This window comes from Corapipo altera, unplaced genomic scaffold, assembly GCF_003945725.1.
Source record: "Corapipo altera isolate COAL_440 unplaced genomic scaffold, ASM394572v1 49, whole genome shotgun sequence".
Classification (NCBI taxonomy): Eukaryota; Metazoa; Chordata; class Aves; order Passeriformes; family Pipridae; genus Corapipo; species Corapipo altera.
This window is the reverse complement of record NW_020884879.1, coordinates 6,683,488-6,706,139: the sequence shown is the minus strand read 5'-3', so window position 1 is coordinate 6,706,139 and position 22,652 is coordinate 6,683,488. Positions and strand designations below refer to the sequence as shown.

The following is a 22,652-nucleotide window of genomic DNA, read 5'->3' as shown; positions in this document are numbered from 1 at the left end:
TAGTGTTCTGAAATGCTTATTGGATTTTTATGTGTAGGATATGCATGTATACACATTTATGTATTTACATGTATTTTTGTTTATTCATCTGTGTTTTAATAGAAGGCTAATTGCAAAGATGTATCTGTGATTTCGATGTGGATTATTTGTTTTAAATCTAGGCGAACCCTTCTTGTAAGGGTTGTTTTATAGGGGGAAGAATCTTTCTGTGAAGTATCTCCTCTCTTGTGCATCAGGATACTGGATAACACAACTGTTTTTTGTATGTGGTATAGAACCTCTGTTCTGTATAGAACTACAACCCACTTTTAATCTGCCTGACCTTCTGGGCGTCGAGCAGTTTCTTTGGTTTCCCGAGGGATTTAGGTACACACTCTAGCAGATCTCCAGCTGCATGGGAATTTATTGTACTGTTTGATCTTTAAAGGGCTGCTGGCACATACATGTTTGCACATGCATAGAATCCTGATGTTGTTTCCTTTTACCAACTGTAGAAGACCAGTCTATGAAAAAAACCCAAAAACCATAAAAATCAACTTCCTTGCTATGTTTGAGCTTCTTTGGATGGCAGTAGTTTACAGTCATTTTGTGCAGTTCCTTAAGAGTATGCAGGTTTTGGTTTTAGTAGGATTTATACTTTTGCCAATCTGGGCCAGCCTCTACCTTTGTCCCTTTGGAGCAGCACATGTGCAACTGCCTTCTGTTATCTATCACTTGCTCAATATTTAATCATGTTTCTGTGCTCTGTGTAGTTATTTTGGCTTTGTTGTTAAGTGTTTGAATGTGTCTCACTAAGCAAAACCTTTTCCTGAAGACAAATTAGGCAGCATCCTTAATATAACTACTGTTGATTGAAAAATGATTGCCGACTTCCAGTTCCACTGACTCTCCACCTCTCCCTGGTCTGGGTGCTTACGGTCCTATCAGTAAAGAATCCAATCTTTATTTAGTCTCACACGGTGAACAAGAACCTCCCTGTTGGGACCAGCACATAATGACTTCTTGCCTCAAAATGTGCTCCTCTTGCAATTGTATTGAGTCTCTGATGTCTCTCATAGATCTCAGATTTCAAGAATAGCTAGTCAGCAAATCTGTCATCATCAGCCCTTTACTCCTGGTGAATGGGATTGTGGTAATCAGGAAGCTGAACATGAGCCCTCAGTGTGCCCTGGCAGCAGAGAAGGTCAACAGCATCCTGGGTTGTATTAACAGTAACATGGCCCATTAGTAAAGGGAGAAGTAATTACCCACCTTTACTAGCCTAAATCTAGAATACTGTGTCCAGTTTTGGGTCTCCAATTCAAGAAAAACTGGAGGAAGTTCGGTGGAGGCCACCAGAGTAGTTGGGGCTGAAGCATTTGTCCTGTGAGGAGAGGCTGCAGACTTGGGGCCTATTTTACCTGGGGAGGAGATGCCTCCAGGCAGCAGCCCCCTAGTACCTATGGGGTGGTCCTTGGAAGGATGAAGTCAGGCTCTTTGTAATTGTGCACAGTGGGAAGATCACAGGCAGCAGGCATGAACTGAATCAGGGTATCTTCATGCGACCTATAAGGAGAAAGTTTTCCTCAAGAATACAGTGAAGCTGTGGCACAGGTTGTCCAGCAGTCACCAACCTTGGAGCTTTCCAAGGCCCAGCTGGATAAAGCACCAAGCACTTGGTTTGAGCTCCTGGCTGAACCTACTTTGAAAAGGGGGAGACCTTATGAGGTACCTGCTGACCCGAATGATTCTGTGATCCAAATCCATGACTCTGTGATCTTAAGGGAAGGACACAGCTCTGCAAAGCAAGGGGATGTGCCCCGCTAGCAGGTACGACTCCCTAAGAGCATCCTGTCTTGACCCACAGCAATATGTGTGCCATGACCTCATGGACATGGGTTCATACATACTTCCATCAGGCAAACAGCTATGACCTATGGTCAATGACTGTGTCAGGATTCCTGAAAATGAGGAGGTCTGAATCATAAGTATACCTTTGCAACAAAGCATCCCCAGGACAGCTTTTATGTAATACATTTTATTTTATATTTTTTGTAATATGTATGTTAAGTAATACAGTTTATATAATAACAGCTTCATGATGACTTAGTAATACCAATCAGAATTGTTGAATTGCCCAAACCATGACACTGGGTTTCAAGTATTTGCTAGGAATAGTACCAGATGGCAGGAAAATATAACCATATTTCCTAGCTGTAGATATGCATAGGCTAATGGAATTGAAGGGAGCAAAGTCAGGGAGAGAACTGCTCAGGAGGCCACTTTGAGCAGCCTCTTCCTTCACAGTGCAGCTACATCCAGCCCTAGTACACACAGCACAACCATCAGGTAACAGAGTCCACAACCTCAGAGCCCAAGGAGACAAGTGTTTGCATCTGAGTATGCAATTACATGCCCTCCACCACCTACTCTTTGCCAGGATAAATTACAAATCCTGTTCTTTAGTTTCTACGTGTGTGTTATATGCTTCAAACCTAGATGTCTTAAGGATTTATAACTCCTGGACTTAGATATTGGTGACTTAATAAAACAAACAAACATATGGATAGGAGGAAAGGCAGGGTAGTCCAAACTATTTAAACAGTAGGAGATACAAAATCCAAGCCATTATTTATGAATAATTAACTAAATGATGATGTAATGTAAAGCAATTTTATTATTAGAAATAACAGGATTGTGTTTTGGAATATATCAGCGCTTTTAAACTGCTGAACATTTTGAATTCATTTGGCATCCACAGTGTTGTGTAACTCTTTTGTTTATACTGTGATTCTCTTCTTTCCCCTTGTGAGGCTTTTTTTAAAACTCAAAACTGTGTCTCATAATATCTACAAACCTGTAAAAACATATGTAAACTAGAATTAAACTCCATGTGTTTAATGTATTCTAGGAATCTGAAAGATGAATGGAAAATTGTTACCAGATGTGCCAGTATTCAGTATTTTCTTTAATTTTTTTATGATTCCAGAAGTGTAAGATACCACAGAATTCAAGTTCATGTTGCGTAAGAAGTTACCCAGAAGAGTAATTTCCCACTCTTAAGTAGTGACTGATTCATTCCCTGGATTGGGAGGGTCATTTTGCAGCTTTCAAAACCACAAAAAACTTATCTTGTGCAAAAGAGAATCCACTGTCATGCCTCCTATTCCCTTGTCTGTCATTTAGAAAACACAGGTGTTGTGAAATTGTGTAATCGGAGAGGAGATGTGATAAAAGAAGCCACAGGAAGGTGATGGTAGCTGTCGATGCCATGATGACTGGGGGCAGTGGGAGCCCCAAGGCAGCAGGGCAAGGCGGGCCTGGCAGCCTGTCCTGTCCCATAATCAGAGCCAAAAACTCCCAGGGCTGGGACCCAGTCACTGCCTTCAGCACCAGAAGCCTCTGCCCATGGGCACTAAAGGAAGGGACCATCTGTGCTGTGCTGGCCCTGGGAGGGGTAACTGAGCCATGCATGGTAGACAGTAAAACCTCAGCACTTGCTGAAATACTTTCTGATTTTATTTCAAATATATGCTGTGGAAGTCAATTTTTCGAATATTTTCCATCAGCAGATCCCTCAAAATTTTCCATCAGTGATGTAGGTCTCTGCTTATAGGCCAGATGATGGCAAGCTCATCACTTACATGTGTTGGAGAAGTGATCATTAGATGTCCGGGTGGTATTGTTGAAATACACCATCATGCACATATCTTGGAAAACACTCTGAAGAGGAGTTATTTTCAATATATCACTTGTTTAAAGACCACAGTTTTACCTCTTTTCCTTTTGATATATTGATTCTCTGCTTGATATAAGAGGAGATTCCCCAGGCCTGCAGGACCACTGAGTTGTTAGACCGTCAGCACATGAGTACAACCGTGGCTCTTCCATACATGTGCCTGCCCCAACTGAGTTTGCTTGCAGGAAAAGGACATGTTTTCCAATATTTATGTTCTTCATTCAAGTCCTTATGTTGTCATTAGATGGTTGTCAGGTTTTCCCTGTGGAAACATGGAACAGGACAGCTAGTGTATTCTTCCATAATAGGCATCTAACTTCATATGAAATACTCAAGCAATCACAGAACTATATATTTCAATATACTGCAACCTAAACCATTATTACTGCCTGATATATAGCTGTTTTAAACATTAATTTGTCTGGGAAAGAAGCTTTCAGCCTCTACATTTTTAAAGGCTTTTGTAGAAGTCAACACAAATATAAAATTGAGTTAATATGAGCAGACTTTGTATGAATAAATCAATATTGCTTATACTGAAATTATGTATATAAATATGACACCACTAACACTACTGGGGCTCTATTCTTTGCTCTATTCTCCAGCCATAGGGTGAATTACAGCCCACATGTGCCTCAGTCTCCCAGCATTTTCAACAGAGATAATAAATCATGTGATTCACGAAGTCAATGAAAAACTAAAATTCACTATTTTCTGGGCAGGAATGTGAATTGTAGCAAATTTGTTGCTACTAATACAAAACTAAAACCTACAGAACCATTTTGATGCCAGCAGTTAAAATATAAACAATTCACAGCAGTTTGACTCTGTATCTCTGAATGTATATGACTGTGTGACACAATATGGTGCTATCTGGGAAAAGATAATTTAAGTACAGGAAAGGAATAGTCTGTTAGCATAAGAAGCAATTTGACTTGAAGTAACTATGTCCTAGCAGTTATGCAACTACATTTCTTGGGATTTGCTTTCTCTCCTGACTCTGAAATTTGTGTAGACATGCTTTATATTTTTCTCTTACTTGTAGTAATTCCAAAATTTTATTCTTGGGATACTTCCACAATGCAAGGCTGGAGAGGACTAGGGAGTCCAATGAAGATCCAACTGTCTGCTCTGATTAATGGTTAGCTCACTACCCGTTCTTCTGCTTTGTTTTTTTCTCCAAAGTCTCCTCAAGACAATAACTAGGCTTTGTTTTGGGAATAGTCCATTCTGGAGGCAGTGCACACCATTTTTGGCTTTCACCGTCCTTCAGCACTCTTCCAGCATGAGTGTTTGGATTTGTGAACATGTGCAACACACAGTGCTCACTTCCATACTCTGAACATGCCATGTTGCTGGGTTTCAATGTAGTCTCCAGATTGCTTCAGATACTTTGAACTAAAGTGTGTTCAGTCCTAATAATGTGTTAGGTGTGCAGGGCCAGATGAGGAGGTCGAACATCCGTCCAGCACATGCTGTGCGGTGTGGATGTGACCAGTTTGAAATAAGGGGAGGTATTTCTAAGCTGTGTGGATGTGAGTCAGAAGGTACCATTTATATTCAGCAGTGCAGACCTTGGTCACTGCGAGTGCTTTTGCCCTCAGATGTTTGGCTCTGCTCTGCCACTTCAGAATGGTTGTCTTTCTTCTGTGTAGCCAAACCTTTGCTTTGGCTCATTTTTCTTTCTCTCGTTTTTCTCAATTACTTTTCTTTCCTTACTCTTACTTTTCTTAACTGTTTATTCCTTTTTTTCCACCTTCCTCCTGATATTCTCATGTTTCCTCTCTGCTCTGACAGAACTGACCAGTACAAACTTGATGCTGTATTGGATCCCCTGGATGGAGATTAAAATGCAGGAACACAGAGTAAAAAGCACATCTCACATGTGCTGCTTGAATCAACATCCATGTGTGCGTGTCTGGTGTCTGTATTCTCATTTCCAGCTCTACTAGAAACCATTATTAACACTACGAGGGAAAGCAGATGGCTTTCAAGGAGGTTTTAGCTATTGAGAAAAAACTCCAAAACAAAACAAGCAGAAGAATTTTTAAACTTGGGAGTAAGACGGAGTCAATTAATGCCATTTTTCCTATTCCCTCACTACTGCTCTTCCCTCCCAACTATTACAATTTCTTTCAAATGTAATTGACAGAAACTTTCTGATTATTCCAAGTCCTTCTTCTCTGTACAAGGACAATCAAGTTCCCTTTTCTAGGGCAGAAATGCTTAGTACTTGTATCAATCTTGCACTTAAAAACCTCTAACAGGCTTATCCTCTTCTTCCTTTCTACCTTTTATTAAAAGTGCCCCGAAAAGGACAGAATTACACAATAGCAAATGGCAGTACTGTTTTTACATAAGGCTCAGTGCACTCTTGCATTTGTGTTCACTGATCATACCGTGAGCATGTTACTCAGTGCTTTGCTTTTCTGAGCAGACATGAACATTAAACTCCTGAGGATTTCGTGGCCTTGAGGTTAGCAGCTTCTTGGGAGCAGAACAAAGCAGGGTATTAAAACAAATTTACAAGAATGCTGTATTTATGATCATGATTTAAACTTAACCACAAATCACAAAATAATTATCTGAATACTTTGTTTTCTCTGGAAGGTAATTAAAACATATCCTTTGTATGCATAGAAAAAGTTCTTAAGAGTTCTTAAACATTCCATAGGCTGATACCCTGAGAAAGATGAGATGCAAAGTCATAGACTGTGCATGCAAAACCTGAGGCATGCTTCATCAATCTTTTGATCCACTTGCATTTGTCCGCTGGAAGCTGTTAGCTCCCACGTGTGCAAGTTAGGTGTGTATGGAAAAGCTTGGAGATAGGGATACTGAAACCAAAATTAATCTTGCTAGACTTCAGTCACCTAAAAGGTGTCTTAAGTTTAAGAAAAGTGTCTAGGCTGCTTTGATAATTAGCGACTTGAAACAAGTACTTCCAGAGTGCAATCTTATCCAAAGGGTAGTTGGCTAAGAGAGGTCAATAAATTAACTATATATAAGAGAGAACAGTTAACTGTCAGCTGGAGTTATGTGAAACGAAAGACTCTTTGTCATCAGCTCTTCTGCATGTGAACACCTTTGTCAACCTGTGGTCTAACACATCCCTATTTTGTTCCCATTGTCTGCACACGATGTTTGGACAATGGTATATATAGATATATCTGAAGATTTATGTGAGTCATATGCATCATGCTAACAACGTTAAGCAACATATGCACTTTCAAAGTCCTAGAATTTCTGAAATAATTACGTGTTTCACCCCAATGATGGATAACTTCTTCGACTGCGGACCTGCCGGGGCTCAAGAACATGATTGCGAGTGGTATTGTCAGTTAAAATCATTCTTCTGGGGGTTGTTCTGATTCTGTGTTCTGCAGTCTCAAGGCAGGATAAAACTTGATACTGCTTTCTGAGGAAAAAGCAGACACCAGCAATTTGGGGTGGGGTTGGATTTCTGAAATATTTTGTTTGCAGAAGGTACAGATATATACCTGTTAGAATTTTAAACACATAAAATATATTTACAAGTCTGTGCAATGGGAAAATTTTATTGTGGTAATGGACTGTGCTATTTTAGGCTTATTTTTATAATAACATTGCCTTACATGAATTAGTGTAGTGCAAATGCAACTGTGTTGCTATGACAAAAGCTTTGTATCTCTGCAAGATAATATTCTACTTATGAACATATTCCATATGCACTATCTATCCTAATACTAGCAAGGAACCACTGCTCAGACTGTGTATGAGTGGTAGTGCAAGTAAATTAAATCCAAAATATGGTAGAAATGCAGACTCTTATTGGATAACTTGTAAAATTCATAAGAATTTAGCAGTAAAATGTGACTGCAGAGCTGTTTGCCAGTTCACAAGCCTAAACCTTTGTGTTAGTACATGGGGTTACTAATAGGGTAAGTGTAAACCAGGCCAGTGCTTTTAAATTAAATTAAACCTGTATGAATGGTCATCAGAACAAAATAAATTTACACCAGTCACACTCAGAGTGATTGCTCTTAGATGCTGAAAAAATAAGCATTGTTCAGTGCTTTGTTTAACATGTTTGCTTTTTCCTCACAGTACAGTGCTGTGGATACAAATCCTTTATCTGTGTATATTATGCAGCCCATCTGGAACAAAATTATTAAGGTAAGAATTTTATTTAATAAAAACTTCACATGTTAATATAAGAATTTGTTTTAAATACATCATGTATTTTCATTTAAAAATATTGATTAATAAAGCTGAAATTAGGGCATCTGATAAAAGAAAATAAATGTTGCAGGATGTATACCTGTTTATATGAGTATGTTATTTTGAGATTTTTTTTTTTTTAAAAAAAAGGTTTACTTATTTTTTTCTGATTGCTATAGAAAAGGCATCCATTTCTTTTCTACATCTTTCATTATTACATCTCTCATTAAACAGCTTTGCAGACATGAAGGGGTTTATTTACTACACATTATTTTTGTGCAGCATATGCCGCCTAACAACAGCATGGCTTTATCTCTGTGCTGTGCATATGATTTTATGCAAGTGCTGTCTCATTTTCTCCCAAGGGTACTTGCTTGAGGGAGCAAGGCATTTCTTTAAGAAGCTGAAAATGAGAGCAGTTACCATGATAACCATAACGATTGGAAGATGCCATCTCTTGAACGGATTACGATCTGCAGTTTCTAAAAATAAACTGCTCACAATTAGTTGTGCTGTTGTTGGCCAAAAAACCCAAACTCTTTATCTCAAATAAATATGAACTTTATTATCTCCAAGAAAGCAATGATTTCGGCATCTGCCTTGTTACAGGAGATATTTAGATTGGAGCAGACTTGAAAATAAAGCTTTGTACTAACAAAAATGGATGTACATGGTCAGAGTGCTGTTGGATCTGCCATCTCTGGATTCTGTAATAAGGGTGTTATTCTTAATACAGCAGGAAAATCATAGTCTCTCATTTATAATTTCAAGATAATTTAATGAAAAGTGTTTATATGTCCTAACTTAAGAATTAAAAACTAACCCAAACATGTATGAGTAAAAAGCAATTCAAAGATGTGACACTGAATTCAGTAATTCAGTTCAGAGACTGTTTTCATTCCCATCATACTATTGAGGAAAACAGTGAGGCAGAAAAGCCCCTCCAGCACTCTGCAGTCTGGCACAGGAGATGAACAGAGGCTTTACTGTGCACTTGCACTTTGGTTTAGGAAATCCATGGGCATTCATCTGCTCTCGGATTGAAGGAGGTGTATTGCAACACAAAACTTCCTTTGGAGATAAGTTCTTCTAACGGTTGCAGCATTCTACGAGAGGAAAAGGAGCATTCTTGAATGTGCCCATGTAGCATAAGGTGATAGAACTCATAAAAAGTGTGGCCTCTAGATTTTTTTAAACCTCATTGAGTTTTAGATGAGCATGATTTAGTTCTCTTCTCTCTGAAGGAGAACCCAAACCAGAGCGAAGGACTGAAAACCTGTTTCAAAAGTTGGGAGATCTGAGTACGAAATCAAAGACTGGGGTGGGTGCTGTCTGTACTTTGCCATTTGGTTTGAATACTGAAGATACAGCACTGAATGTTCTACCTTGCCTTCTGGTGCAAGAGTGTTACAGAATAATTCTCAGTGATGCATTGTAAGGATTTAAAGGGAAACTATATCGCTTTCAGCTTTTGTAGAAGTAGTCATTCTAATGTTAGAAGATACTGCCATGTAGAATCAGAGTCCTGCAGAGGAGCTGGCAATGCACAGCAGCAGAGGAAAAGAGTATGTAATGGAGATTGCTCTTAGAGATAAAAATGAGAACTGGGAGAGCACCAAAATTGTTGCTATAATGGTTTTATTCCTGGCTAGATACTGAAACCAGATGTGGCAGTAACTGTTATTCCAAACTCAGTTCAAGAAAATTCTGCTCGTCTGATCGCCAAAATACTATTTTCTCTTGAAGTGCAAGTACACCAGTGATATCTTAATAAATTATATCTTAGTTTTAGGAGAAGCTTTGAATACTTTTATTTTTTTTTGGGTAGCTTGTACCTATTGTAAGCATTATAGCTGAGCTATGAGTGTACCCTAGACTATAATATCCTGTGATGTAGAGAACAAACTCCTGTTCATGGCAGTTTTTCCATGTTGTATGAAACTATAGTAACAACTATACGAATCATAGAACCATAGCATCATTTAGGGTGAAAATTACCTTTAAGATCATCGAGTCCAACTGTTAACCCAACACTGCCAATTCCACCACTAAACCATGTCCCCAAGTGCAAAATCTGCATGTATTTTAAATATCTTCAGGGATGGTGAGTTCACCACTTCCCTGGTCATCCTGTTCCAATGCTCAACAACCTTTTTGGTGAAGAAATTTTTCCTAATGTCCAACATAACCTCCCCTCGTGTGACTTGGGGCTGTTTCATCGTGTCCTATCACTTGTTACCTGGGAGAAGAGACCAACCCCCACCTGGCTACAACCTCCTTTCAGGCAGTTGTAGAGAGTGATAATGTCCCCATTTGAGCTGCCTTTACTCCAGACTGAACAACCCCAGCCCACTCAGCTACTCTCCATAGGACTTATGCTCCAGACTCTTCACCAACTCCATTGCCCTTCTCTGGACAGGCTCCAGCACCTCAATGTCCTTCTTGTACTGAGGAGCACAGAACTGAACACAGGATTCAAGGTGCAGCCTCACCAGTGTTGAGTACAGACCACTGCTCTGGTTCTACTGGCTACAGTACTGCTGATACAAGCCAGGATATGGCACTAGGATATGACTCTATGTGTTATTTAAAACCATGCTGATTACGCAACTATAGGTATTTCATCTTCATTTAATTCAATGCTCCATGCATTTACCTTTAATTGGGATTTGTATTTTATAATGAGGCACAATCTTGTGCTCTCCGATAAATAATGAGTAGTATTATTTAGCTATTATGGAAACTGACTATTCCTCCTGTATTTGTGTTCATAAGAAATCACATCTGTTCAGGACAATGAGAGGAAAAGGAGGAAATCCCAGTGGGATACATAGGTGTTTGCCAGTTTCACTGAAATCAATTTAACTCCCCTCTGTTGCCTTTATGAACTTTGATTTTATCACTAGAATTGGGCAAGAGTAGAATTTTAGTGGTCTCAAGTGACTTAGTGAAGTTTGAACAGAACTTTATATAAATGTACTTTACCATTTATAATCCAAATAGTTGATATATTAAAGGATTTACTGTTTGTATTAAGGCTTTTCGAATGAGTGGCTGTAGACCTGGTGGAACAGAAATCATTTAGTGTTTTGTGGAACTAAAAGTTTTTTAAAAGGTTTAAGCATACTAAAGTTTTGCCAGAGAACAGATGTGATTCTCCCTATGGTACCTTCAGTTGTATTAATCATGTAACACATTGGTATATTAGAATTCTACTGTCTGTTAATTAGATAATAAAGTTTGCAATTTATCCTTCCATGAATTCAGACTCTATTTCTCCAAGGTGTGTAAGAAGTTAATCTTGAACACTCTGTGATTTTTTAAATTATGAAATAAGGTGATGGTAGCGTAAGGCCAACCAAAAGGATAAGGGGCATTAAATGTAACAAAAGGGATTTTGCAATTGGAATACTTTCCAAATACCTAGACAGATTAGGTTCAGTAGGGATCAAAAGAACATGCTTAGGGGTTTAACTGCAGGAGAGTCTGTTTTCCTGAGGACAGAACTCCTGTAACTGTTTTTCGTGGTGTGTCTGTTAGCCAAAGGGATTGCAAGTATAACAACATCCTTTGAAGGTTTTCTTCTTAGAATACATGCTGTTAGCAAGAAAGTGGGTTAAAATAACTTCTTCATGTTTGCACTGTGTAAGCTTAAATTATTTTCTGTAATAATTTAATAATGACATTGTGACTGTTTAGAATAATGAACCTAATTAGAAAGCAGATTATTGTGGTGCCCCACTTGATTTAATAGTCAACAATTCTTATGAATCGTGCAGGAGAAGTCAGTCATTTTAAAACAATACGTTGGATGGCGTCTGTATATCCACGTAAACGGTTCATCCATGGTGACTTAACACACTATTTTGGTCCACAGTTCAGACTAAAAGAGACAAATCTAGAATTTTTTTAGTGTTTGTCGTTCATGTTTCATATAATTATGGCCATAGACATCAGATAAATTCCCCAGCAGGAGATTCATTTTCTGCATCCTCAGGTAGCAAAATGGGGAGAACATGCTGCTGTTGCTGCATGCTGAGCGTGCAGTCAATATAAGAAAAGGGGACTGTGCAGTGAAGGGTTCTACCCTAGGTGTTCTCCAAAAGGAACTTCAGGGGACATTTGCTGTCCCTTTCCTTAGAGGTTTAGATTTGGGCTTTTGAACACTTAGGATTATGGATATGTTAAATTTTTTTTTAGTGTAGTTGTATGCATTCTGTGATGTATTTTAAATACTATGAGAGCTGACATACATTGTTTTAAAATTAGTGATAAAATCCTGGTGATAAAGAAAGAAACTTTCAGATATGATAGTTACTACTAATGCTATTACAGAAAACATCTAAAAAACATAACAGAAAAGTATTCAGGAATTTTAATCTGATTTTTTGAAAGTTTACACTTTAGACTGTACACTATCAGTTGTACAATTCCTCCTGAGTATTATAAATTGTTCCACAGTAGGAAAAGAGGATCTAGTCAGAATAATTAATCATTCAAGCATTCAAATTTTAAAAGTAAATTTTTCATGTAGTAATAGGATAGAGGAAATGTAAAGGTGTATACAAATTCATATGTATTCGTCTGTCTGTCCGTCCAACTAGTCCAGAGAAACTAACAAATCATTTTATTTCAGAACTGTTATTAGTATCTGAAATTATTTGACTTCCTATTCTTTAGTATTGTCTTGTAATAATTTGTACTGTTAAAGTACTTTAGATATATTTTCAGTCCTTAGGCACTCCAAAGAATTTGATTATAAGCCTCCAATATTTTTGTATTTTAAATATATTGATAGTGTGTTTGAGTGATGCTATTTGATACTTAGTGTTTCTGCGAGTATGTTCTGTCTAAAAATCACGTAGAAAGCTGTGTGTGCTATTTCAAAAAAATATGCTGCAGAAACTGTGTTACTTGGAAAGAGTGTTACCAAAACGGATCCCTGTTGCAGTGTAAGGAACACCTTAAAGATGCAGGGCGTGAATAGCTGAGAGTGGTTACTGGGACAAAGAATTAGAGGGTTAGGTGAAGACAGAATCCTTTTCAGCACCCTACAAAGTGAAATCAATTAATGGAGTGTTTATAATTTATAAGTAAAGAAGGAGACCCTAGCAGTACATTACTATCTAGAGAAGTAGGGAGCTGCTTGTAATGGAGGGAGCTTCTGAGAGCACTCAGGGTATGATTTTGTTGATGTTTTGAGTTAGAAATTATTGACATATTTTAAAAGAGGAAGTTTCCTTTTTATAGTGTGGGAATAGAATGCTTAAAAAACCTTACCACGTGGATGCTGAATTACCACACTGGGGTGCTGCAGTCTTCTTTCAGTTCTGATACAGATGATTGCAGGAAGTTTTCCTTGATGATTGCATAAATAAGGATAATGTACAACATAGGGAATACAGTGTTTTAAAATGTCATTTTTACTGCAGTCACAAAGATCAGGCAAAAGGATTGCATTTAAAAATAAATTTCAGAAATGAAAATGGTATTTTAATTTGAAGATGGTGAAATATGCACAAATCTGAACGTTGCTGATGCCATATAAAGGCTTCTTTCCTGATATAAAATATTTAATTAAAATAGGATGTACAGTTTTTCTGAAATTTTTTTCTTTCTTTTTTAACAGATAGTGCCTTTGTGGATTGCTCCCAACCTGTTAACATTCTCTGGATTTGTCATGATTTTATTTAATTATTTTCTAATATCTTTTTATGACTGGGACTACACTGCCTCAGGTAAAAATCCTCGTGTTGTAATTTTTTAGAATTAGTGAGCTGCTTGTACTTCTGATTGTTATGGGGAGCGATCAGACACTTGAATCTTCCACTCATTCCCTTCATGACACTCCATGAGCACAACAGGAGGATCTGACCTCACATATGGCCTTAAAAATTAAGAACGTTTTATTGAAAAATATTATTTAATTTTATCCCTAAAATGGGTTTCAGCATATGCTGCTTGCAGCCTATGATAGTATCTCATTTTATTTAAAGTTTATTCCAGGATTTAAATGCACAGAGAAAAAAACCCCAAATGTTCTTCATTAAGTTTTCATTGGTTTCACGTTTCCTAATACCTAAATTGATACCTGAACAAGTTATTTCTCTTTCATTACTATACACACACCCCCAATTCAAAACTGCTTCTAGACAAAGAAGACATAGTTTCTAAATAAATGTTGCTTCAAATCGCAACTCTCTGAGTCTGAGTGGTAGACCAAGTCAGAAGCTTTTTGACTGATTGCTCCTGAGTGTAGGGCATGTTTAGTTCTGGGCTTCTCAGACCAGCTGTTGGAGCCTAAAAAAAGTAGCAAGCATCTTCTGTAAGGTGTTTAATAATATGTAAAACATATATATATATAAAAATATATAAAAAGCTTTAGTTTTCTTTAAATTGGGCAATTTAGTGAAGGCAACAGCTTTATTTCCTGAAACAACTATGTTTCTCTGTCTTTAATTTTTTTTATGCCTGTGTTTAGATTCAAGAGGTACCCTTTGGTGTGGGCTGTTTGTACATTAATGGTAATAGTTCTAGAGGCAGAGTTAGCAGTTTTAGTTCAAAAGTAATCCTGTATGAGCATTATGTTTTCAGGGCCAGCTTGTTATATATTGTGTGGCCTCATTCTTAAACACTTGGGGTTTTTTTATCAATGCAGCTAATATTAAGTTCTGTAATAAAAGAGCATCCAGAACAAGTCTTTTTCATGGGATGATGTTATCTTGACAAATTCCCAGTAGATATACATGGAACTTGAAGATATTTGAAATGGTGATTAAGTCTGTTGGAGTCGAGGCCTATATGTGTAGTTTGCAAGCCTCTTCTCGATTTCACATGAGAACAGTGCCCATCATTTCTCAATTGATTGAAAACATTCATGCAACCTAACAAGCCTTTTGAGTATCATATATCAATCCCATACCTAGGATCAGAAATAAAAGACTTAATTTCCTGGACAGCTGGTTTTCATTCTACAGTTTGCAGATTTGCAGCTAGGAGTCAGGAATTGCCATCTTTTCTTTCAGAATGGCAAAATGAGGCATTGAGAAAGGTAGTCAAGGCACTGCTTTAGGTGCTGGCAACTCCTGGCATCATTCAGGCAAGGACACACCTCTGTATGCACGAATTCCCTGTGTTAGGTGCCAAATGCCAGAAATCTGAGAGGCATTTACAGTTGTTTAGTGCTAGTGTGGTACTTACTGGATGATGTTTAAGTTAAATAGAACAGTCTTTGGAAAAAGGATTGATTTCTTTAAAAGAGCAAAAATAACCTTGGGTTAATGCTATCAGCAGAGCAAGAACAGAACCCTGGGCTCTGTCCAATTCAACTTTCTTTTTTTCTCAAAGGAAAAAAAAGGGTGCTAATATTTGTCCTAGCCTGAGGACAACAACTTCCTGTTGAGATCTGTATGCTAAAAGTACTACATAAACCCCAGGTTGGCACTAATAATCATGCTTGAAAACTACCTTTTTTTTTGCCTCTAGATATTACATAAACATTAACTGATTTGTCGACGGATAGTCTTCCTGTGACCTGTGAAAATTTTTATCTCGTTGCTGTCATTGTTTTGTGCAATAATAGAGTAATGTCAGGACCAAAAAACCTTATCTTCTGTCCTCTACAGAAGATAAACACATTTAAGCCTGCTCAATAGAGCTCACTGATGCCTGAAGGTCAAAACCAAGTATTTCAATGTTTGATGCAGTAGGTTAGTCTGTGGCAACTTGTTTTTATACATATGCATATTGGTGGATTTCTTTGATGTTAACCACTGTTACACTGACTTACTACCACATTTCTTTCAGGTAACAGTCCTGGACTTGTTCCCACCTGGGTGTGGCTCTTCAGTGCTTTTACCACCTTTTGTGCTTATGCTTTAGGTAAAGTACAGTGAAATAATTTACACATCTTATGTCTTTTATAGTTTTATCTTCAAATTCACTAGTGTGGATTCTGAGATGAAGAGGCACTGTGGATAAATTACTGATCTCTTTCCAAAACAGTTCTCTTAGATTAAAAAAAAACAACAACCAAATAACCAAACACACACACAAAATTTATAAGACTGAAGAAAACCCTGAACAGCATATGAAGTTATATATTAGAGGTTGATGATGAGGCTCTTACCTGTCTGTAAAGTTCAAATTATTTTAGAGGAACAGTGGAAATCATTATGTAGCAGCACTCAAAGAAGCATAGAATGGTTGGGATTGGAAGGGACCTTAAAGACCATCTATTTCCTTTCCCTCTGCCATGGGCAGGGACACCTTCCACTAGACCAGGTTGCTCAAAGCCCCATCCAACCTGGCTGTGAACACTTCCAGGCATGGGACATCCACAACTGCTCTGGGCAATCTGATCCAGTGTCTAACCACCTTCACCGTAAAGGATTTCTTCATAATGTTTAGTCTAAACCTACCCTCTTTCTGTTTGAACCCATTTGCCTTTGTCCTGTCATCCATGCCTATGTAAAAAAATCCCACTCCAGCTCTCTTGTAGGACCCCCTTTAGGCACTGGAAGGCAGCTCTGAGGTCTCCCTGGCAGCTTTCTCTTCCCAAGGCTGTACAGCCCCAAGTCTCTCAACCTGTCTTCATAGGAGTCATTGCTCTTTGATTTCATAAAAATCTTTGTTCCTTGATGTTGACATTCTGAGAAACTTCTCAATGCCAGCATTACCAGAGGGTGCTTTCAAGGACAAATGAGAAAAAAAGGGCAAAGCAGAGAAAAAGGAAACTGTTAGGTACTTCAGTGCTTATGGTGTATGTCAGGAGAAATGGTGATGATATGTGTGATGACAGGGCTGAGCTTCTTATGTAGATGAAATATGATTTTTTTCTTTCCTCTTGCTGTTTTTCTCCTGTAACACCTACACCTCAATTTCATATTCCATTTTTACTATTTTGTACCATGCCATGACTGTATTTTTAGGTATATTGCACCTTGCTGTGCAGTGGTGTGAAGACATAAATCTGAACTGATGCAGATCTGGGAGTGAGATCCACAATAGCATGGTGTTTTTGCTTTCTCTTCCAAACCTATCTCATTCTGAACTAGTCTCTCTGCGATGTGGTGCAACAGAGTTAATTTTTGGGGGGCTCTAAGGTAGTATATTTACGTGGACTGCACAGTGCAGTGTAAAAGGGGTCCAGGAAGGCTGGGCATACCTTAAGAAGGAAATCGTAAAGATACAGCAGCAGACCATCCCTGTGTGCTGAAAGATGAGCTGTCGGGTAAGAAGACTGGCCTGGCTGAATAGGGAGCTTTTTCTGGAACTCGGAAAAAAAAAATAGAGTTTATGACCTTGGGAAGAAGGGGCAGGCAAGTCAGGAAGAGTACAAGGATGTCATTAGGTCATTTAGAGAGATTAGAAAGATGAAAGCTCAGCTAGAACTCAATGTGGCCACGGCTGTGAGAGATAATACAAAATGTTTTTATAAATACTTTAATAACAAAAAGAGGGCCAAGGAAAATCTCCATCCTTCATTGGATGTGAAGGGAAGCACTGTAACCAAGGGTGAGGAAAAGGCTGAGGTACTTGGTGCCTCAATCTTTAACAGAAAGACTGGTTATCCTCAGGGCAGCCAGTCCCCAGACCTGGTAGACAGGGATGGGGAGCAGAACAGACCCCCTGCAATCCAGGAGGAAGTAGTTAGTGAGCTGCTGTGCCACTTAGACACTCAGAAGTCTATGGGTTCAGATGGGATCCACCTGAGGGTGCTGAGGGAGCCAGTGGATGAGCTCACCAAGCCACTCTCATCATTTATCATGCTTAATCAGGAAGGTCCCAGAAGACTGGAGGTGAGCCAATGTGGTGGCCGTCTGCAAGGAGTGTCGGAAGGGGGATCTGGTAAACTACAGGTCTGTCAGTCTGTCCTCAGACCCAGGGAAGGTCATGGAGCAGATCATCTTAGTGCCATCTCTAAACACATACAGGACAACCAGGGGCTCAGGCTCAGCCACCATGGCTTTAGGAAGGGTAAGTCTTACTTGACCAAGCTGATCTCTTTTTGTGACCAGACGACCAGCCTAGTGGATTAGGGAAAGGCTGAGGATGTTTTCTACCTGGAATTCAGTAAAGCCTTTGATACTGGCTCCCACAACATTTTTCTGGAGAAGTTGGCACCCTGTGGCTTGGATAGGTGCACTCCTCATTGGGTTAAAAACTGTCCAGATGTCTGAGCCCAGAGAGTGATGGTGAATGGAGTTACATCCAGTTGGCAGCCAGTCACCAGTGGTGTTCCTCAGGGATCAGTATTGGGGCCAATCTTGTTTAATGTCTTTATCCAGAATCTGGATGAAGGGATCAAGTACAACCTCAGTCAGTTTGCAGATGACATCAAGTTGGGTGGGAGTATTGATCTGCTGGAGGGCAGGAAGGCTCTGCACAGGGTTCTGGACAGGCTGGATCAATGGGCTGAGGGCAATGGTATGAGGTTTAACAAGGCCAAGTGCTGGGTCCTGCACTTGGGTCACAACAACCCCACACAGCACTACAGGTCTGGGGAAAAGTGGCTGGAAAGCTGTTTAGTGAAAAAGGACCTTGGGGTGCTGGTTGACAGCAGCTGAACATGAGCCAGCAGTGTGCCCAGATGGCTGAGATGGCCAATGGCATCCTGACTTGTATCAGCAATAGTGTAGCCAGCAGGACCAGGGAAGTGATTTTCTCCCTGTACTCAGCACTGGTGAGGCCGCACCTCTGAGTACTGTGTCCGGCTCTGGGCTGCTCACTACAAGAAAGAGATTGAGGTGCTGATGTGAGTCCAGAGAAGGGCAACAGAGCTGGAGCACAAGTCCTGTGAAGAGTGGCTGAGGGAGCTGTGGGATTGTTTAGTCTGGAGAAGAGGAGGCTCAGGCTCTACAACTACCTGAAAGGAGTTTGTAACCAGGTGGGGGTCAGCCTCTTCTCCCAGGCATCCAGTGACAGGAAAAGAGGAAATCGTCTCAAGCTGCACCAGAGGAGGTTCAGGTTGGATACGAGGAAGAAATTTTTCCCTGAAAGGATTGTTAAGCATTGGAATGGATTGCCCAGGGAGGTGGTGGAGTAACCGTCCCTGGAAGTGTTCAAGAAATTCCTGGATGCAGCATATAGTGATGTGGTTTAGTTGACCTCGTAGTGTTTGGTCAAAAGTTGACTTGATCCTGGAATTCTTTTCCAACCATAATGATTCTGTTCTGTGATTCTAAATGTATACTCTCCTTGGAGCTGTTTCTTGTAAGGCCATTGCAGAGTGTAGCCATATATTTGTGTGCCATACTTGAGACACTGAGGCTACATATGGATGTGTTATAGATTAGTATGCTGCAGTGCTGTGCAAAGGTGCTGACCACTTTTGGAATCAGACTCATGTGTATAGAGCCATCTTGATTGATCTGGGGGTATCCCCTTGTGGAGAAATCTCCCTCTGCATTGTAAATGCCTTGGCATTTCTATTAAATTGGTGAGATCATGCCAAAATTATTTTTTTCCGGAATTCCTTTGTATTTGTACCATAAAAAGCAATGTCCCTTGAACCTGACTACCAGTCAGATTTTCCTAACTCTCTATAATAATTATCAGAAGCAGCAGTTTCTTTGTGAAAACCATTTTTGTGTAATTGTATAGAATTTAATGAAATGGCTATTGTTTCATAAATAGGAATTACATGTTGGAGTTGTTACTGTATGACACCCCAGAAAGCTCATTAGAAGTTCAGCTTCCAAGATTCTTAATGTAGATGGTATTTGCCAGTGACGCCTCTAGTTCCTAATACTTGGAAGGCAAGGAATATGATGTTGACAGTCAAAGCTATAATGAACTAATGTATATGTAGATTTTTATGTCTGCTGTCCAAGCCACTTCATGAAATATTTAGTCTCAGATTTAATTCTTCATGGCCAAAGTTTTCCCTTTGGAAGACTGCAAAGAGCCATAATAACTAACCAAATATGCAGCTGTAATCTCTCAGCTTCTTTTTAATGACACAGTTTCTCTCTCCAAATGCTGTTCTTCCCCCCCGCCCCCTTTTTTAAGGTGGTTTAGTATCTTTCCCTTTCCATAAAATGGACTGCTATTTGCTGTTATTTTAAATTCCACTCTTTAAAAGTTATATAAAATGTAATAAAACTGAATATTTATGAACCTTTATGAGACAAAATCATAAAAAATACAAGAATTCTAAAGCAATGGAAGTGTGGGACAGTGTATGTCCACTACTGAATACACACCAGTGTTGGCATGAACAATTTTAAACTGAAACTTAAACCAAAATATTTTCAATCTCTTAAAAAGGTAATGAAACTACATGGAAAATCTGGTTAAAGATTTTTGAAAATCTGATTTTATCTATGTGTCATATAGTCCCTGTGTTTTTCTCCATGCCCATTATAATTAGAAATACTGTATTTTATGACACCATTGTAAACCTCTTTTTAATAAAACTAAAGTTCTTGCAAAATGAAAACCACTTTTTCTCTGTGATGTACATATTTTACTATCTAATGTCACTTTTGTGACAACTTAAAATAATTTATGAACAGAAAAATCTTCTCATTTTTAAAAGTATTACCTGTGTAAATGAATTCTCTCTTATTTTGGACAGGTATTCTTGAACTATAAAAGACTGTAAACTGTTTAGGGTTGATAATATACTTATTTGCTAGTTAAATTTCAGAAATATTCTTTACTGGATGGAAGAATTTCTACAGTTATAGTAACACCATTCAATTAACCTCAAGCTTATATATAGTTTTCTTTCTGCACATTTCAGTAAGATGTTGAAAATTCAGTGGTAATGTTAGTAGAGAAAGAAAGTGTCTCTAGAAAGGGGCAAGCTATATTTGAAACCCTCTTTGAGATATTTAATTTTAGAGTTGTGAGAACTGTCTCAAGAGATTTGTATTTGAGTGGAGGATATCTCGCAGCTGTTTAGGTACTACAATAGAGAGACAGTCTAAAAACTACAAAATTAAACACCATGTTTTCCCAGTTTAGGTCCCTAAAGTGTATTTACATTAAACAAAACTCAGAGTAATGACAAATAATCTGGTGAAGTAAGTAGCATATGATCTATAGCAGCTGTGGAGTCTTTGGTCTCACTCTGCTGAGTCATATCTCTAGTCAGTTTTGCGTTATTAATGCTATCAATAGCTAATAACTGCTTTACCTTCCAAGTAACATTAAAAAGAAAAAAAGTCTCCATTTTATTTTGAGATTCAAGACAATAGTAAGTAATCTGTAAGGTTTGTTCTGCGTACGTTTTCCTAAGAGATTCATTCTGCGTCTTTACGCTTAACTTTAAGAGGAAAATATTTTTCAGCAGCACAATCTCAGAGAAGAGGCTAAAAGTATGGTTTGACAACACAGCTAAGAAAGGTTACAACCACTAGATCCCCTTCCTCCTGCCTGCATTCACCACCCCTCTCTTGTGCTGTCTCCCTTGGTTTTTGTACTATTCATAACACCAAATGTATTAGTGACACAGAACAAAACATAATGTTTACTTTCTTTCCACCAGCTGAACAGGCTGCAGGTCTCCCTGTTCAACAGCAGTGAATTATCAGATCAACTCAAACCATATTGTCCAACTGCATCTTCAGAGTGAGATCCAGTGCAGTATTGGACCATCTTTCAAGCACTCAAGTATTAAAAGTGATCAATCAACGTGTAATGCTCCTTAACTATAATGTATTTTTAGATTCATATAATAACACATTTTGCAAAAGACCTTGAAGATTGCTAAGTCCAACCATTAACCCAGCACTGCCAAGTCCGCCAGTAAACAATGTCCCCAGTCTACCTCAGAAGTGGTCTGAAGGCTCAGAGGGTGCCCAACACCAATGGATGGGTGAGAAGCCCTATGGACACTTTTCAGCCCTTGAAACTGATTGCAGGGACTGACATTAAAGTGTTTCAAGACCACTGGGGGCAAGTAATTATGAGTATCTTTCTAAAGCTCATAAGAAAGGTGGCATTAAAGCTTCAGAGCTGAGGTAAGGACAGAAAAATTGCTTGATAACGAAACAAGTATTTTATGAGCAATCCTAATGGTTGGTATTGAGGAGGCTGTTGTGCTTCAGTCATCAGTGCGATTTTCTCGTACGTTATATATGGCAGTAGTGCAGTGTATGTGAAGAAAGTTACTCCTTTTGTTGTGCTCTAAATTTTCATTTCTTTTTCTTTCCCAATCCTTCTAGACTCCATAGATGGGAAACATGCTCGAAGGACTCAGTCCAGTACTCCTCTGGGAGAACTATTCGACCATGGACTGGATAGCTGGGCTACCTCCATTTTTGTGCTTTCCTTTTTTTCTGTCTGTTCCCGTGACAATGGGAAGACTGGAGTTTCTGTATATACAATGTATATATATTTAAGCATTGTCTTGTTTAACTTCATGTGTTCACACTGGGAGAAATATAACACAGGAGTTCTTTTTCTTCCTTGGGGATATGATATAAGCCAAGTGGTAAGTATTTATCATTTCTGTTTTGGTTTTATTCTTTTAAATATATAATTGTTTTCATAATATTAAAGAAATAGAAAAATAGTGCTCAAGGCAAATATATTTGGCTGAGACCTTGAAATATGTAAAATTGCATAACCCTAAAAGTAATTCAGAAATATTTCCTGCATTTGCAGTGAAGGGGTGCTCTTGAGCAAATTGTCAGCATCAGAGATTCATTGCCTTGCAGGAGAAAAAAGACTTGCAGCAAGCCTAGCAGCCAGATAGTGCCTATGAGAATGTCATTTAACTGCA

General features: G+C 38.7%; 1 protein-coding gene across 2 annotated transcripts in view; it reads left to right on the top strand.

The window, feature by feature from the left end:
- LOC113945098 (ethanolaminephosphotransferase 1-like) overlaps positions 1 to 22,652 on the top strand; it is a 55,523-nt gene that overhangs the window by 6,000 nt on the left and 26,871 nt on the right. The window contains exons 1-5 of one of the 2 annotated variants that reach the window (XM_027638945.1): positions 1,739 to 1,809; positions 7,805 to 7,873; positions 13,548 to 13,656; positions 15,725 to 15,799; positions 22,093 to 22,361. In XM_027638945.1, coding sequence (XP_027494746.1) covers positions 7,844 to 7,873; positions 13,548 to 13,656; positions 15,725 to 15,799; positions 22,093 to 22,361 — 483 coding nt within the window. In that variant the 5' untranslated portion in view covers positions 1,739 to 1,809; positions 7,805 to 7,843. Of the gene's footprint in view, positions 1 to 1,738; positions 1,810 to 7,804; positions 7,874 to 13,547; positions 13,657 to 15,724; positions 15,800 to 22,092; positions 22,362 to 22,652 lie in introns of those variants that run through there. The other variant, XM_027638944.1, reaches the window with a different exon arrangement.